The 18,103-nt window shown below is 47.3% G+C and overlaps 1 protein-coding gene across 1 annotated transcript in view; it reads left to right on the top strand.

The window, feature by feature from the left end:
- LOC138452990 (zinc finger protein 879-like) overlaps positions 1-17,760 on the top strand; it is a 171,212-nt gene extending 153,452 nt beyond the window's left edge. The window contains exons 9-10 of the mRNA XM_069605376.1: positions 16,156-16,251; positions 16,347-17,760. Of these exons, the coding sequence (XP_069461477.1) occupies positions 16,156-16,251; positions 16,347-17,467 (1,217 nt within the window). The 3' untranslated portion in view covers positions 17,468-17,760. The remainder of the gene's footprint in view (positions 1-16,155; positions 16,252-16,346) is intronic.
- Positions 17,761-18,103: the final 343 nt, after the last annotated feature.

Genomic DNA, 18,103 nt, shown 5'->3' with positions numbered 1-18,103 from the left:
AGGGCACGCCCAGAACATGTGGATCAGCCCTGCTTCCACCTCCCCACATTTGGGCCATTTTTGTATTTCTGGGCCACCAAACCCGGCGATTGTTACGCTCACCTGGCTCCCATAGGGGCGTCGATCGGACCCGGACAGCTGCGGTCTCCTCCACCGTGAAGTATAAAGTCCAAAGAGTTCAATATGTCCGATGTTCACTCTTGTCCCATTCCCTTCTTGTGTTGCAGCCGGGTCCAACAGAAGATTGTCTTGTGGCAGCTGATGGCGTTCAGGTAAGAGTCTGTATTACCCAACACTGTCCGGTAAAAGATGCGTGTATTATACTTGTTGTTTTCTCTCTCCTTACAGGTGCGGCGTAAGAAGTTGCGGGATGTTAAAGAATAATGCCTCCGGTGGTAAATCAGGTAAGTCTATGGTGGTAAAAAGAGATTGTATTTGTTGGCTCTCTCGGCTCACCTTATATTTCTTTTGTCTCCTAGGTGCTGGCGTTCGGCAAGGAAAATGATGGAGGCAACGCCGAATCGAAAAATGCTGTGAGGACTGGTGAGTAGGGCAGAAATAATGTCCTTTCCAAGTTCGAAGACGTGATGGATCCGGAATCAGGTAAGGAATTAAAATAAAGTCCGTGTTCTATCCTTTCCTTCTTCTTTCCCCTTTTTTTAGGAGCTCTGGATTCGAGGCGGGCGTGGCAGAAGACTGGATGCTGACTGCAGGCACAGTGAGCATTATGCTGCTGGATGCAGAATAACGCAAAGCATGTGCTGCTGTTCGGGCGTGGTTTAAATAGCCTTCAAAGTAGTCCCAGGTAAGAAGTTCCCCCAGAACCAGACCCAAGTAAAAAATAGTCCTTGAAGTAAAGTAGTCCCATTCAGGCCTCACGATGGCTTGACTTCATTACAGCATGGTCTGCATGAGGTAAGTAAAGTACATGAGCCTGACGATTATGGCGCCAGGACTGATTTCCTCTATGAGCCTGGTGCCAATGGCGCCAGGACTGTACCCAGACAGCCCCTAGCCGGGGCTGCTGGGTTTTTAGTAAGCACCTGGATGCCTGCTCCCGGGGCTGATGGGCTTGGTCCGGATGCCCGGCGGTAGGCGTCATGACAGCGATCTTCCGTGGGGTCAAGTATGTTCTATGGGTTATGTACAGCTGAATCTGTTGCAGCCTTGCATTTCTGGACACCTTTTTCTGGTATCTGTGCCCTCTCCCATAGTCCGTCTTGCATGGGTATTCCCGCCTCCTCCCCCCAATCCCTTCTCAGCGTGGACACCTCTTTACCCACTCTAGACATCACTAGTTCATAAATCCGGGACACTTTGTGCCCTCCTTCCGAGATGTCGTATATCGTTTCTATAGCCATGTCAGGTTGTTCTGCTAGCGCTATTTCCAACCAAGTACCCTTCACCAGATTGATCACTCTGGTTTGGGTGATGTATTGCCCCCGGTGTAACCCAGTTTCATCGACTATGGTTTGGAAATCCACTGCCTTCCCTTCCCGCCATATATCTTACAGTGTTGCTATGCCCACAGGCTCCCAGTGTTTGCGAATCACCTTCCTTAGTTGCTCATCCACCCCGCGTAGCGTCACAAGAGGTGCCTGCGGGGAGCATGGGGATGGGTTGTCCATTGCTCGTCAAGCCTTGTGCCATATCTTCCAGCCTAATTCCAGCAATCTCGATCGCCCTTTCAGCTCTGACTTAGGTAACCAAATCAGTTCTTTCAAAAAATATGGATTGCATTCTTCCTTTAGCAGTTTAGATTCTGCCGTCCTGTCTTCCGGCAGCCATTTGGCAACATATTGTAGTTGCCCAGCCAGATGGTATATTTCAAAGTTCGGCAGGTTTATGCCCCCTCTGTCATGCGTGTTTTGTAATTTCCATAAGGCGATTCTATTCCTAGTGTTGTGCCTGAGAAAGCCCCTGCATAGGCTCTGAAGTTCAGTAAAGAAACGTCTAGGCAACATGTATCGGATATTTACAAAAACGTGTAATAGCCTGGTCAATACCACCATCTTCAGCAAGGCCGCCCTCCCCACCATGGCTAGGGGGAGCTTCGTCCAGAATCCCATGCTACTTTCAATGTTTTTTACTGCTATCTCTGTGTTATATTTGTGTTCACCTTCTATCGTGTGATATATGTCGATCCCCAGGTATCTAAACGTCTTAGTCTCCCAGGCTATCTGCAACACCGGTAGGTTTTCCAGCGGGACTCCTATATATCTACCCACGGGGAACATGCATGATTTCTTGGGGTTAACCGCTATACCGGAGAGTTTCGTATAACGCTCCATCACCTCCAGGATATATTGTAAGTTTTCCTATCGCAGATATAGCAGCACATCATCTGCATATAGTGATATCAGGTGTGGTCACCCTTTAGTTTGGACCCCGATCTCTTCATACTGCTGTCTTAGGTTTATCGCTAGCGGTTCTAATGCTAGGATGTATAACATCGGAGACCACAGACAACCTTGTCTGGTGCCTCTGCTGAGTTTAGCAAAACAGAAAGGTGATGAGTTGCCATTTATCTGAGATGATAGCTCCCGTTTTTACTCTGGCCACTGGAGAACTATATACTATTTTCACCCACCTCCGGGATCCGGGTCCCATCCCATATTCCTTCAAGGCTGCCATTAGCCAGGGCCATTTTACAGAGTCGAAGGCTTTCACTGCGTCTAGTGAGACTATTGCTATTTCGCTGGCGTCGCCTTCCGACTGCTCTATAATGTGATGGAGCCTTCTATGGTTATCAGATATTCTCCTACCTGGGACATAGCCAGTCTGTTCAGGGTGTATGAGTTTATTTATTACCCTCTTAAGTCTGTTAGCCAGCACCGCTGTAAGGATTTTACTGTCCTGATTAATCATGGATAGCGGTCTATATGACCCGCAGTCTGTGCTGGGCTTATTAGGTTTGAAGAGTGGGATTAATATTGTCTCCCTCAGGGGTTCCGGCAGTCTCCCTTTCTCAAAGGCTTTGTTTAGCATTGCCAGTAGCAGGGGGAGCACCTCCTGCCTATACGCTTTGTATAATTTGCTAGGGAGCCCATCTGCCCCTGGAGTTTTACTAGTGGGCAGGTGTGTTAGGCAGAAACCTGTGCAGTTCCCTTGGGGAACACTGCAAAAGATTTAAGACTACAGGTATAGCAGTAAACCCACTTGGTAGCAGTCCGCACCACCCAGATTTACCTGGTAGCTGTGGCTGAGCAGTCAGACTTCCCTCAAGAAGAGTTAGGCAGTATGCAAAGTATACACAATATGTACTCAGGCACAATAGCACAAGCAAACACTGACCAGAGCTTGGTTTCAAAAGTATATAGTTATTTATTTTTAAGAACACACAAATTGAAAACACTCTAGCAAAATATAATAAAACACTCCAAACACAGTTTATATGGAAAGCAGTCCCAATCCTTATTCCTATCTAGACAACTCTAGGTTAATACCACATAATTAAAACAGAGGTGAGCGCTTAACGTTAGATGACACTCTAGTAGGTTAAAGAAGGGAGAGAAAAAGAGCAGAATTAGGATAAACACACCACTCTAAGGTCAAGAACACTTTTGGTAAGCTCAAAGAAGCACCAAGTCACAGGTGAGCAAAAGTCACTAAGCAGGGCCCACTCTTAGAGCAGACAGAGCGAAAACGTGCCCAAGATCACACAGTTGGTAGGGATTCAGAGTCTTGCAAAAGAGTTCGGAACAGAGTTAGAGAGGCTCAGAAAGTTTAGCCAAAGTGTCCCAGGCAATCCCAGGATCGAAAGCCGAGGGCTAAAACTACCTCGTACAGTCGGTGGCAAGGGAAGCCAGGCGGAACACGGTACCTTAACGGAAAGGATCCTCCAGCGGGGGCAGTTGTTCCAGGCAGTGGCACCAAGGCTCGACGTCGGTCAGGGGAGAAGAAGATCTCGCTGAAGAGCAGAAGAAGAAGGTCGTTGCACTGCCCGGGAAGAAACCAGCCGCGGAGTCCTCCGGTTAAAGGGTTGCACTGACTTTCGCGGTTGGGGTAAAAGTGGTGGGGTTCCGGTTGCCGGGGTGCTTGGCACTGGCAAGGCGGCCACGGGATACCTCGAAGAACGGAAAGAAGGAGAAAACTGGTTGTCCCCACCAGTCAAGGGAAGGAGCCACTCCGTTAAGAGTTCTCCTCGGTCGTCGGGAAAAGTGGTGAGATGGTTCAGCAGGGCTCCACCGGCGGTGTCGTCGTAGCAGATCAGCTCAGCTTGTCCCTCGTTGGATTCTTAGGTCCTGTGGCGACTTCTGAAGTTCCAGTCCCCAAAGCCCTGCTTTTATGCAGCAAACCCCCATTCACCCAGCCTAGCTGTCACTCAAACATGCTAAGTGGTGAGCCGGCCGGCTCACCACTTGGGCCAATCAGGACGGAGTGCGACTTGAGTTACCTAGGTAACTCAGTCCAGGGTGCCTAAATCCCCCTCCACCCCTCCTAAGTACCCCAGACAGAGTGGCACCACTTTGGAGGGCTTCTGTGGAGAAGCCCGCCAAAAGTGGGACAAAGGGCTCCACTTTGGGTCAGAGTTACAGAGGCGAATGCCAACGCCATTTTAGCATCAAGTTTTGGCAAAAAATCCCAACCGGAGTTATAATAATAAATATATAAACCGGCGGTATGTTTAAGGCTACTGTAAATAAATAATTAAATGTGTTAGCCTAAAACAATGGGAAATCCCATAGGAAAATATTCGCGGTCGAATATAAAACGTAGTTTCCACTGCCACCAGCCAAAACTTGATCAGGGGGGACGGAGACGTGCCCCCTCGACTAACAGACCCTGGGGCAATCGAATTGCCCCAGCCAGTACGTCCACAATATGATGGTTTGTACTGGTTCTGTTCAGGATTTAAGACTAGTAAAGTCTTTGGTGACTTTACATGCCCTGGGAGACAGTAGTCAGTCCCAGGGTATGGAGTCTATGTTGGGGAGTCCCTAGGACACCCCTGGGTTACGGCACAGAGGGTGCTGTGTAACCCACATCACAAAAATATGAGGCCCTATGGAGTAAAAGACCCCATAGCCCATTCAACACAAGGTTTAACCAAGAAAACACACTTCAACATGCCCAAGAGTGAGGGTAAAAGAGTCTCACTCTTGGCAGGAGAAAAAAATAAACCCCAGCAATCCAGCAAAGCTGCTGGGGGACTCACTAGGTAGGGAAATTCAGCCTAAACAGAGAATTCTCCCTAACAAGGTGTTGGACAATAGTCTCCAGTTCCTCCATCTTAATTGGGGCATCTAAGTGCTCCCTCTCTTCTGTGTCCAGTTTAGGTAACCCTATGTCTTCTAGCGTTTCCTGGATCTCCTTTTCTGCCATCCCCCTGCGTCCTCGTACAAATGTTGGTAGAATTCAAGGAATATATCATTTACACTGTCTTGGGTGTCCCATACTTGGCCTGCTTCTCCCCTTATCTCTCTGATTGCTGCTCTGGGTGTTTCATTCTTGTATAACCATGCTAGCAGCCTCCCCGGCTTGTCTCCCCCTGCATGTTGTCTTTCGATATATTTCTTGTGGTTTAAGTTATAGTCTTTCCCAGAGCGCGCCACCTTCTTGTTGTAATTGGCTCATAGTCTCGGCATCCTCCTGTGAGGTGTCCCCTCTTCTCATGATTGCTTCTATTTTCCTTTCCGTCTCTTGTAATTCTCGTGCTATGCCCCCTTGGAGCCCTTTGTACTTGGATATGGCCGCTCCCCTCACCACCACCTTAAACGCCTCCCACAAGGTACCCTCTGAATCTACACTGCCAGTGTTATTTTCAAAGAATTTGGTTATCCTCCCTTAGGTCCTCCCGGAATGCATTATCTCTCAGTGCTTCGGCTCTGAGCCTCCACGTGGGGATCCCAGCTCTGGGAGGCTGATGTCTCCACGGCGGTACCAAAGGGGAGTGGTCCGATAGAGGAGTCGGAATATAAAGCAAGAATACTATCTACTCGATGAGTTCCGGAGTGGCGAACATGTAGTCCAATCTCGTGTGTAACTTTTGTGGGGCTGAATAATGTGAGTAATGCCTATCGCTAGGGTGTTGCTGCCTCCATATATCTTCTAGCTGAAATTCTCCCAGCAGGGTCTGCAGGGTCTTAGCTGCGGGAGTAGGTCTGTCTAATTTTGTGTCTGACCTGTCCATTTTAGGATTTAGCGTGCAGTTGAAGTCCCCTCCCCATATGACCACCCCCCCAGGTGGTGGATGATTTTGCTGTATAATGTCGTAAGTTATGCCAGTGTGCCCTGGTTTGGGGCGTATCTATTAATTATGCACAGCTCTCTATTTTCTAGTATACCCCACACCACCACCATTCTGCCGTCCGGCTCAGTCGTGGACTGCAGTATCTGAAAGGGTACATGTGGCGCCACCCAAGTGAGTACTCCCCTGGCATATGCCGAATAAGTAGTTCCAACAGTAGTCCCCCTCCATTGTTTTAATCACCTCCTGTTTCTCTTTAGTGAGGTGGGTTTTTTGTAGCAAGGCTTCTTAGGTACATCATGACCTTGTTCCTCTTCCCTCTTCAGGTAGCTGTTGAGACCCCTAACGTTCCAGGTTGCTATTCTAAGGTCTCCCATCTTTGTCCATATCCCATCCCTTCACCGCTCCCCCTGTTCCTGGGCCCTCTGATATATTGGTGCAAGCTCGTTCCCCAACTATTAACCCCCGTTCAAACATCCCAACATCTAACACTACACATCCCTCTACCCTCATCCTCCCCCCCCCCCCCAACTTCCCAAACAATTGCCCAGCTCCATCCCTGGATCTCAGGCTGCCCCGCATCTAGTCCCTTTCTTCGGCCTAGCCGATACTCAGAACTCAGCAAGGGGATACTTTACAACTAATATCCTACCTAATTTCGTCTACTGGGGGTATAGGTGCGTTTCCACTGCTCCTGCATTGAAGCTGTAGTATTATGCTTGTCTACATGTTATGTTATGTTACTTTGCATTTATATAGTGCCTTATATACCGGTGGTATGGTCTGAAGGCGCTGGTAGGTTGAACGCCCTGGGGAACCGAAGTTCAAGTCAGTAAAGAGAGTAGAGAGAGTCAAAGGTGCGTGTGAGCACCGGATATGTGTGCAGCTGGTGGTTGAGAGGTCAATAGTATGTGTTCGTTCTGGCAGGAATTATCCAGACCGATCGTGGCTGCGTTAGACCTGAGGAGAACGCCTGGCTGGGGGGGGGGGGTGTAACCAGCAGTTACATGCTTGCCGCTGCCTTCCTACCACCACTTGGTTTCCCCAACTCTCGCATATATTATAGATCTGGGGTTCAGATCTGGCACGTGATTATAATCTAGTCCCAAAGTCAATATGCGTGTTGTACTTCTCTCTCAATAGTCTACGTGTCCGCCTCCGAGGCTTCGCGGGGGTGTCTGTTCACTTCTCCATCTCCTTTTCCTCATGGTCAACAGGCAGTTCCTTGCATCCAGCCATGCTGTCACATCCTCTGATGTGTCAAAAAAGGGCCTTGTTTTTATGGAGCACTTTCATCTTTGCCGGGTACAGCAGCATGTATTGGTAGCCCGCCTCCCGCAGTCTCCTTTTGACCACCACTTAGTTCATGCGCTGTCTCTGCACCAAAAGGGTATAGTCCGGATATACCGTGATGGTTGCTGACACTCTGCTTATCATTCCCCCTTTGCGAAAATGTTCCAAGATCTTTTCCCTATCTTCATAGTTCAGTATTTTTGCTTTGATCGGCCGCGGGGGGGCTCCTGGTGGCGGCCTCCTCATCAGGGCTTTATGCGCCCGTTCTACTGCAAATCCCTGGCTGCGTGCCCATCGGTTATTCCTTGTAGTAGCATGTTTTCCACATAATTTGTCGAGTCTGATCCCTCATCTCCTTTCGGAAGTCCCACAATGCGTACATTGTTGGGCGCGCACGTTTCCCTGTGACCTCCACCCAGAAGAATGGCCCCCTCGTCCACCGTGGGACCCGGAATGCTGCTTCTTCTACTTCTGCAGCATTGGACGAGGCCATGCCAAGATGGCCGCCGAGCTTTCTTCTTTGTTTGCACCGTCCTCAGTGCTTGGAGGCACGTCCTCGTTTCCTGCCTCCTGATTGGCCCCTGCCCTCATCAAATGCAGAGACCCGGCCTAGCCGTGAGGCGAAGCCGCGTCCGCGCATTTAAGGGCAGCGCTTAAGGGCTCCCTCCTGTCTTTTCCCTGTCCTTTCCATGGACTTGCCTGCAGCCTACCCTCCTGGTCACCCAGCGTTCTTTACATCACCTTAATGCAGGGTCACGGCGCAAAGGTAAGGAGTGCACGTACCTCCGCTTCCTCCTTGTTCTGTGTCTTCATTCTTTACTTATCCCCCCCTGGTCTTCTCCCCCACCTCCATCTACCACTTGATTCTACAGTAAAACCCAGCACCCAAGTGAACTTGACTATGCAACATCACTTGCTGCACCATTGTTGACTCTTTTTCACTGCCCTCCACCTCCAGTTGACTCTTGCTTCAGCCCCTCCACCTGCCATTGGATCCTACCCTCAGTGCCACAACAAACATTCTCGACTTTGGCACTTGTTCTTGCACGCCTTTCATCTTTCTGTGAACCGATCATCTACAGTCTCTAATTCCACCTCAGTGGAATCTTGTAACTCATCATTGTTAAATACTGTTTGAAATTGTCTATGCACTTTATCATTCTATACCGTACTCCTGCCCTCCATGACATTGGGGGATTTACCTGTACCTCATGCATGTTTCATCCTTCCTCTAATCGAACGCACTACAAATGTTTGGTCCATTATCGATGCATGTTTCCACTGTTTGCATTCACTGTCTTTAACTTACCTTGAATTGCTACCTCTATATAACTCGTGCCTGTACACCTGTTCTGATCCATCTACATCTCCCCACCCCCTTTTTTTGCCCTTTTGCCTCATTCCCTCTCCCCTCTGTTCGTCTGCCACCCTTCATCTCATCTCAATCCTTAAGTTTGTAAGCGTGCCCGCCTCTGCCGAGACTTGGTCCCGCTACTGCCTGGCAATACCAATTACATTTCCACGTCTGCCCCTGCCACCACACCTTACGTGACCCTCCGCCCCCTGCTCCGCGCTGACCCTACTCACGCTTCTTGAGGTGCTTACCCTGAGGTGCTTCCCCTGTTCTATGTGCTGGGTACCTCAAACCCACCCTCTTCTACTTCCCACTCTACTTCCTACTCTCTCTTGCCTGCATCTCCCCACTCCTCTGGGGACCTAGACACTCACTCGAGGTCTTTCCCCTCCTAGCACTTACTCCTATCATCTGTTCCTTGACCATTGATAGTAGCTTGTCTGTCTCCCCTCCTACCCTTTTGTTCTCCATTCCCCCTCCCCTGCTTTTAAATTTATCTCTGATAAAATGTGCTCAACAGCGTGTCCTGTCCTCCTCTCCCCTCTATCCCTCCTGCCCCCCCTCCCAACCCTCCTCTTGTATTCCTCCTGCACTGCGTAAATTGTCGTCAGACATAGTAATGTTACTGCTTGCTTTGTTCTCCTTTTCCATTACCTCCTGCCTTACTTGTTTTTTTGCACTTGCACTATCAGAAATTTCGACAGGCCTATTACGATAGTTTTTTTTCTCACATTCTGTATTGCTTCAAGGACTTTAACTGAATGTACTGTATTTTCCTATGTTCCCTCCCTCCTTGAAGCGCTTTGAAACACTTTTGTGTATAGGCGCTATATAAATAAACAATCATATCATATCATCCTTCTGCTTCCTCTGTTCTGCTTTCGAGGTTATGCACTTGTTGGCGTAGCGTGTGGATCTCTTTAGCATTGGTCGCACACGAGTCTGTATTGACTTCCATCACCTTCTCCAGGTTCCATGTGCGCTTGGCTAGCGCTCGAACATCTTGTCGCAACAGGTTTACGTCCACGCTTACCGTGTCAATTTTAAACTCAAGCGAGGACTTCATTTCTTGAATAGCAATCCCCATCTTGCTCTCCCAAGATGCTTTTAATTCTGCTATGGCATCTAGTATTTGTTTATCGCTGCGACCTGTGATTTCCTCCTGTTGTGTATGCTGTCCTTTGGGTCTGGCCCCTTCCGCTGTCGGTGATGTTTTAGCGAACTCCTTCAGAATAGGTTGTTTCCCCTTGGCTTAGGGCGCCTTAGATACCATCTGCGCGCAAGTAAAGCGATCGAGTCAGGTGCCTCTTTATACTTGGTCTTAATCCCCAAGTGTGGGGCAATTTGTTCTGTATCTAGGGGTTTCTTTTTCGGTTGTTGCACTATGTCCGTGTTCAGTGCTGCAGCGGGCCAAACAGAGCCTGCAGTCTGTCTCGAAAGAGCAGGTCCAGTGTGTTGGCCAGCCGCAGTCCGCGGACGCGTCTGCGGGGGCTTTTTGTTTTCAAGGGTATTCTTTTTTCCCGGCAGCTTATTCTCCTCTTGTTGCGTGGGTTTGGCTGGCGGTGCACGGCCAGTGCTCGTGTGTAACCCGGATGGCGCCCCACTGAATACTCTCTTCGACCACCTTCGAGCTGCCTCTCACTCCTTTTGTGGTGTGGGGACAGAGCTTCTCTGTAGTGTTGTCCGCTTTTTGCCTCCGGGTGCACGACTGTGTGTTCAGTAGCCGCTCACATGGGGCTCTGGACTGTGGGTAGCTGCACACTACTGGTGGTGCTTGAAGTGCTCTGTGGCCTATCAAGCCGGGCCAGTTCTTCTTTCACATCTGCCCACCTTTCCCCTTCCTTTTCTTATTCCTTTATTTTTTAATTTATTTTTGCCGCCCCACTGTTTCATTCAGCACGCACCTGCTCAAAGTATCTGCTGTTTGCCCTTATGTCTCTGGCCTTGCTCCTGCTGCCCGCAAGTTCTTTGGTATAAGGGTCTCTTCTTAGTAGGATCCTATTGTGTGTGCTTCCCAGGGGGCTTTTGCGCTGCTCTGGCTAAACATGGGCTTTGTCTATGAATTGTGAGCCCATCTGATTCGGGCCGTCTGGTGTGGCTCATTTGTATTCCTCTCTACCTCTGTTTGGCCATGTTAATATGTGCTGCTTACGTGTGGGCCAGCCTGCTGTAGCACATTGTTTGCAGGTATGGGTGCGGGCACATCTTGAAAGGCTGAGTGCATTCAGGATCACATATTTCTCTCAGCGAGCTGGTTCGTTGCCGGTATACTGCTAGGATTGCCAGTGTCTACCGCAATGTCGTATCACTGCGGGCGAACGGCCGCATATTCTTTATCATCCAGCAGATGGGTCGTTCAGGTGCTGTGGTCCCGTTTGTTTCGATTTGGGCCAGTTTGTAACTCATAACTTGCTGCAGGTTTGCCGTGCCTGCAAGCTAATGCGGCTTGGTCTGTGTGTTTCTCTACGTGTTTCGGGCATTGCACAGTGTGCTGGTCTTTTGGGGGTCGGGGGTCCTCGCATGGTCTTTCGGCTGCCACAGTGCCGCTGCGTCTTATCCGCTCTGCAGCCCGGCTTGTTTTGGTGACATTTTATTACCTCCCTTGGCCACATACGCCGGCTTGTGCTCCGCAGCAACAATGTAACTGCGTTGTTATTATGCGGCACGGCTTTGGAAGAGATCTAAGAGCTCTTTCTCCGCTCAGGGATGCAGGTCTCTTCCATCCGCGTTCTGCAGCGTGTTCTAAGCGTGCGATGTGCTTTCCAACGTTGCACGTCAGAGTTCTCCAAATATGTTTTCCCTGTCTTGCGCTGCAGATCCACTATAGCATGCACATCAAGGAGTGTTACAACGAACCTGCACTCGTTGTCAGCTTCGTCCCTGCAGTCACTGGGTTTGCGGTCCAGGGCTCGGTGGCTACTTCTTTACTCAGTCCCTTTATTGGCCGCCATTTTGGCACTGTGGCATTTCGGTCCGTCTGGATCTTCTTCTCTGCCTGCGGCAGCTTTGGTGGCAGTGCATGGACAGCGCAAAGTGCCTCCAGTTGTGCCTGATCCTTTCACACGCACTTTTGTGTGCTTACTAGGACCACCTATTCTTTGCATTTTATCCGGATCTGTGAAGGATCTGCACAAGCTGCTGTGGAGCTGCTGCGGATTCACGTCCTGTTACATGGCTCCCAAGCCACGCGCCTCCCCACCCCCCTATTTATTTTTGATTGTTGCATGGCAGCTTCTTATCCCTTTGAAAACCTGAAGGAAAATTCCTGTACCGTCTGAGAGTAGCAAGTCTCACTCTCATTAGCCTCACCACTTCTCCCATCCCACTCCTACACCCCACTCTACTAGCCTCACTCTCTTCTGATAATGTCTTGTACACTAGCTACTACTCACTCCCCTTAGCCTAAATGCCACTATTTCCCTAACTTTCTTTTCTCTTCCTCTCATCTTTTATACCCCACCCTCCCCACTTCTTACACTAAACTACACACAACTGATACCACTCTCACAAATATCTCCCCTGTACGAAACTTTGACACCGTTTTGATTGCTGTATTTTTTTGTTTCTCACCTTGTTTGGATCCCAGCTGAGTTTTCTTGGTTGCTCGCTGGTGCATTGTGGGAGATGTGGTTCTGTAATAGAAACGCTATCCATGACCAGAACATTTATTGGTAAGCTTTGGGAGACAGTCATATGACATCTAAGGCACATGGGAGGTTTTTACGGACTGGGGACTCCCTAACTCCCACTTTCCGGATATGGGTCAGGGCTGATTCTGTAGTGACCCTGCTGCCCCAGATTGGGGAGGGGCCCCGTCCTCCCCGTTGACAAGGTCATGATCCTGACCCTGTCACACCATGCACAGAGGTATAGATCGGAAGAAGAAATGTTTTATTAGTCTGTGTCGATTTTATTTTTTCTATCAGTCAAAATGCTTTATTCAGCAGTTTTGCCATTAGCATAGAAACGTTTTTAAAACATTCCTGCACAAATCTCACACCTTGAATCCAGGACAAAGCTAGCATTAAAGTCTGCATAAGCACACCATAAAATTCAGTTAATTGCATATTACACAACAGACAAAGGTTTCCTACAAAGCCAAGCACGATGAATACATTTGGCCACAAAATAAATATAATTTAAAATTTCAGTCGATCGGCATAACGCAAGTGCATCCAAGGTATGTTTGACATGTTTTTTCCCAAATAGTGGGATCAAGTACATTCTCCTCAATGCATTATAACATTCACAGAAATGCACAACATACCATACCATACTGCGCTTCTGAACACCCCTGAAGAACTGCTAGAGTCTCTGTACTCCAACTCCCCAGCTGTCCTCATTCTACTTAATCTCTCCTCTGCATTTGACACGGTCAACCATTCCATCCTCATACACTCATACAAAGAATCCATGATACCCTTGGTATCTCGGATCGGGCACTGGACTGACCGCTCGGCCCAAGTCATCCTGGGCACCTTCTCCACCTGTGGCATCCCCCAAGGTTCTATACGCTCCCCTTGGTTCTTAAACATCTACCTTGCTCTGCTGGCATGCCCCATCTCCTCCCTTTCCCCTAACTTCCAGTGTTATGCAGACGACACTCAACTCTTTCTGAAATCTCCTGCTGACCCCCTTGCACCATCCATCATCCTTGACTGCCTATTTGCCATTCAGTCCTGGTGCACCTGTAGCGATCTCTGCCTCAACGTCTGTAAAACTGAGATCCTTCGCAATCCGGACCCCTGCACCCTCTTTCTTCCCTTCACTCTGGCCTTCCTCCATGGGCTGTCTCCCTTCTCCAGAATCCTTGGAGTCATCTTCTAATCCCCTCTCTCCTTCTTTCCTCCCTCACACTCAGGACATTGCCATATCCTTGGTTTTAAGCACAGCGATCACGTCTTTCCTGCCTTAAAAAGACGTCTGTGGCTTCTTGTTGCTGCACAGATTAAATTCAAATCCCTCTGCATCATCCACAAGGCTGTCTGGGCCCGGGGACCTCATCACTATTGTCAATATTTATCTCACTAAATACTCTCCCTCCAGACCTCTATGTTCCTCTGAAACCAACTCTTTGTGTGTAAAGGTTTTTGCTAAACAGAGAGCAGGAGGTTGAACGCGTTCCTCAGTTGGCTCCCTACTATGGAACAGCATCCCCTCCTTCTGTGCCTTCAGCAGGACTTATTTAAATTCCTGAAGCTCCTCAAGACTTTCCCCTTTTACTCCTCCTTCCCATCTTCTCACCTCTGCTAATATCACAGTTGCTGTGATTGGTGTCCTGGGCCCTTATGCAGCCCTGGGGGGTGCCTGACCTCCCACACCCAATCGCCCAACTTCTGTCTACTCTCATCACTGGCCTTGGCACTAACTCTGCCTTGGAGGTTGTCACGTACACCCAACACGGCTCCAGGCCGTGTTGCACTTACCACACCAAGCACTTCATCTGTTGATCACTCACAAGCATGGACACTCCAGCACCTACCCCCTCTGCCCTCTTCCTTGCTGCACTTGCACGTTTTGAATACTCACAAGGCATAGTAGGTTTGTCCTTCTTTTTTTCCTTTCCCCTCCTCTGTTGTGTATTCAATGTGTATCACTCCCTTGATCCCTCCCTTTGCCCTGTGGGTGCTTTGAAACAGTATGTACTTGCTGCATAAACACCTAACAAGCGAACAATAAACTAAATAAATAAATAAATACCACAGCCGGGCAAACTTCATATTTTTTAATGATGGTCATTTGAAGAGATCGTGATGCTGATTTCCATCAATTTCTGAAATTAGTGCATTGAATAGAAGACCATTCCTCGTGTTTTCTGCGTCAATCTATATCAGGTAATTGAATGTAAAAAATCCAATTAAATTAAGTTCACAACTAATTTAAGGAGGTAGTTCTTTCTTTTTCGATGTTTAGGACCAATTGAACAGTTTTCACATCTTCAGGGATCGATAACAAATTCAGTGCAGTGGCGGAGGCTATTGGTAGTAATAATATGATTACAAAATAAGTTGTGTTTTTGCTAATACTTCATTAAAGCATTTTTTTTTTTTTTTTAGGACAGACGTGTAATGTAAACCTGATTTGAAATGTGACACAAAGATCATAGGGAGGAATTTGAACTACCTTTTTCTCAATGCATAGAAATATTGTAAATGTATGTTCATTCTATCTATATTTAAATCTTTTTTTTTAATTACAAAATGTTTAGACTTGAGAAATTACTTATAAATGGTCTTTTTAGTTAATTTAAATACTGCCTTGTTTACCACACCTCCAAATTCCATCTTTGGTGTTAATGTGGAGGAAACACTTTCTATGTCTTTGCTGTGGTGGTAGTTATCCACATTACTGCCAAGAAATTGAGGACTTACTTCAGGGGGAGCTACCTCCTGTAATTAATTCTTTGAATCCTCAATGGAATTCTATGGAGTTCATTGTTATTAGCATCGCATTCCGCCACTTGTGATTTAGTGGACTTGGAGAAAATATGAATGTTGGAATCGCCAAACCCATATTGAGGCCCAATGTGTGTAGGCTTTGCAACCATGTCCAGTTAATTGCCATTTGGTTGTAGAGATGCTCTTCTTTTGCTGATTTATGACAACCCGATATAGCTTGTATGTCGGACTACAGGCTTTCCATCTCCCGCATCACACATGCATGATTAATGGTTGCACCTGAATAGGGCAGAAATAAGCATGGCCCTTTCCGATGAAACATAATGTGCATTATTTGTAAACCAAACAATGTGCTGAAAAAGAAAATGTGCCTGTAATCTGGCAGAGCATGTGTATAAGTGAGGTGATTGGGATCGATGGAGGATCACAACACCACATTTGACTTCTCCTGAGGAACCCCAGAACATCCAGACCTATGTTCAAATTAATGGCTTCTTCATTCTATACATTGTCATATCACGCAGAAAGTTGTTCGTCTATGACTGATACAGATTTGCATTTGTGAGTCCTCTCCACAAAGACACATTAAAGATACAACAGGTTTTTGAGATGCATTCCTTTGTCCCCTTGAACCTTCCAAGCTTGACACTGGATTACTTGAAGTCATGCACACCTCTCCTATCATCATTGAGAATGTCTGGCCTGTGAAGCATACACTATTAGTTGCCAAATAAGCAGTGTAATGGTACGTTTAAAGCTCTTCCAAGGGCTGTTGAAGTGCCTCAGTAATTTTCCTGCCATTGTACCACCAATAAGATATGTAGTCACATGTCATACTCCAGTACCGTCCCTGGAAGCCTAATGCCCCATTGGACTAGGCCACACTATAATGCGTTGTACATGTGTCCTTTTATTTATAGGCTGCCCCGATGCCACTCCCGACAGAGCTATGATTAAGCATGATGCCCGAGCACAATCCATGGATCAGCACCAGTACTCAAGCCTTGCAAGAAGAAGTGAGTATGCTGTATTTACAAGATTGTGTTAGACAATGACCAGGCATCTGGGTGCCCTTCCTGTCATGTGACCATATTGTGTTTCATCCCAACAGGGGATATTCCATCAAAACAAAATAAGAGGCATAGAGCTGTGTCCCGAGAAGAGCCGAAACTTCACAGAACGCTTTCAGATGGTGCACATGAAACATTGCTTAGTTGTTCTTATGACACAGTAAACCATGAAAGACTGCACAGATGGCGTCAAATTCCCAAGATTCAACAAGAAAACCAGGGATCTGAAACATCCGGCCTAGAGTTTGAACCGATCAAACAACAAGAAAACCTATTCCGCAGTATGCTGCATCAGCGTATAATCTGCAGGCTAGGCTTCAGTGATAATGACGCTCTTCTTTCACATAGCCAACTCCACGCCGACGAGAAATCACACAAATGTACAACTTGTTTGGGATACATCAGTGACAGTTCATCTCTCCTTCTACACATGAGAACCCACCCAAATGAAGGAGAGTATAAATGTACAGTCTGCATGAGGTGTTACACCGATAGCACAACCCTAACGAAGCATATGAAAACACACGCAGTTGGGACATCCTACCAATGCACACCATGCGAGAAGTATTTCAGTGACAGTGCTTCACTTTTTATGCATCAAGAAAGTCACACATCCCAGAGCCCTCATATTTGTACTCAATGTGGAAAAAACTTTAGTCAAAACTCCTTGCTTAGATTTCACCAGCGGCTTCACTCAGGACTAAGGCCATACAAATGTGCGACTTGCGGAAAAAACTTCACAAAGTTATATCATCTGAAAGTTCACATAAGGACTCACACAGGAGAGAAACCCTACAAATGTAGCAAATGTGAGAAATGCTTTCGGGATAACTCAGCCCTTAGTAAACACGAGCGTATCCACACTGGGGAGCAACCCTACAAATGTACTGGATGTGAGAAAAGCTTCAGGGATAGCTCCTCCCTCAACGTACACCAGCGAATACACACTGGGGAGCGTCCATATCAGTGTTCTGGATGCGCAAAAAGATTCAGAGACAGCTCTTCTCTCAATGTGCACCAGAGGGTCCACACTGGGGAGCGGCCTTACAAGTGCATGGACTGTGATAAAAGCTTTTCCCGTAAGCCAGCATTGACAAAACACTTGAGTACCCACTTGGGGAGAACATGTGATCAAAGGCCTGAAACTGAGGAGGAAAGTTAAACTAATATTCCTACTAGTCAAAGAATAATGTTTATACACAAAGTGTTTGCGGGGTATTGAAAAGCAGAGATTGCAAGGATTATCTTATGGTGTGCTTCTGTGACCGAAACAGATTTTGGTTTTTCATGTTGTGTTAGAGGTTTTCCTTCCCCCAATCGTCCCGTTTTACAGGAGCACCAGTATTCACTTATGTCTCTGACACATTTTTACCTATGATATTCTTTTGCATGTGTTTGTGTATGTTCAAGCTAATGCATTACATGAGCAGTACTCTAAAGGCAGTTTTATATGTATGCATGTATTGGGTTTTGATTTATACTGTGAACCTATTTTAAAGCAATAGTTGTCTGTTCATCAAGGGCATATAGTGATCAAATACAATAATATGGATACAATTAGAAGGCTAGAATGATAGGAAGTGTGGGTCTACAAGGGGTTACATGCAGAGAATACAAGTTAGGGAGGGAATGTGACTGTGTTGGTTCTGCAGCTGTTCTCCAGTTGAAGCTTTATTTATTTTAGTTTCCATCAACCTTGACATTCCTTACATCAGATCTACGTGATTATGTTCTCAGTCATAGCAGAATTGAGACACACATTATTTCAAACATCAATCCTGGACACTAGAGAGGTGGC

This window comes from Ambystoma mexicanum, chromosome 4p, assembly GCF_040938575.1.
Source record: "Ambystoma mexicanum isolate Mex_15411 chromosome 4p, UKY_AmexF1_1, whole genome shotgun sequence".
Lineage (NCBI taxonomy): Eukaryota > Metazoa > Chordata > Amphibia > Caudata > Ambystomatidae > Ambystoma > Ambystoma mexicanum.
Note: the sequence above shows the minus strand (reverse complement) of the source record. Positions and strands in the feature narration are given on the sequence as shown.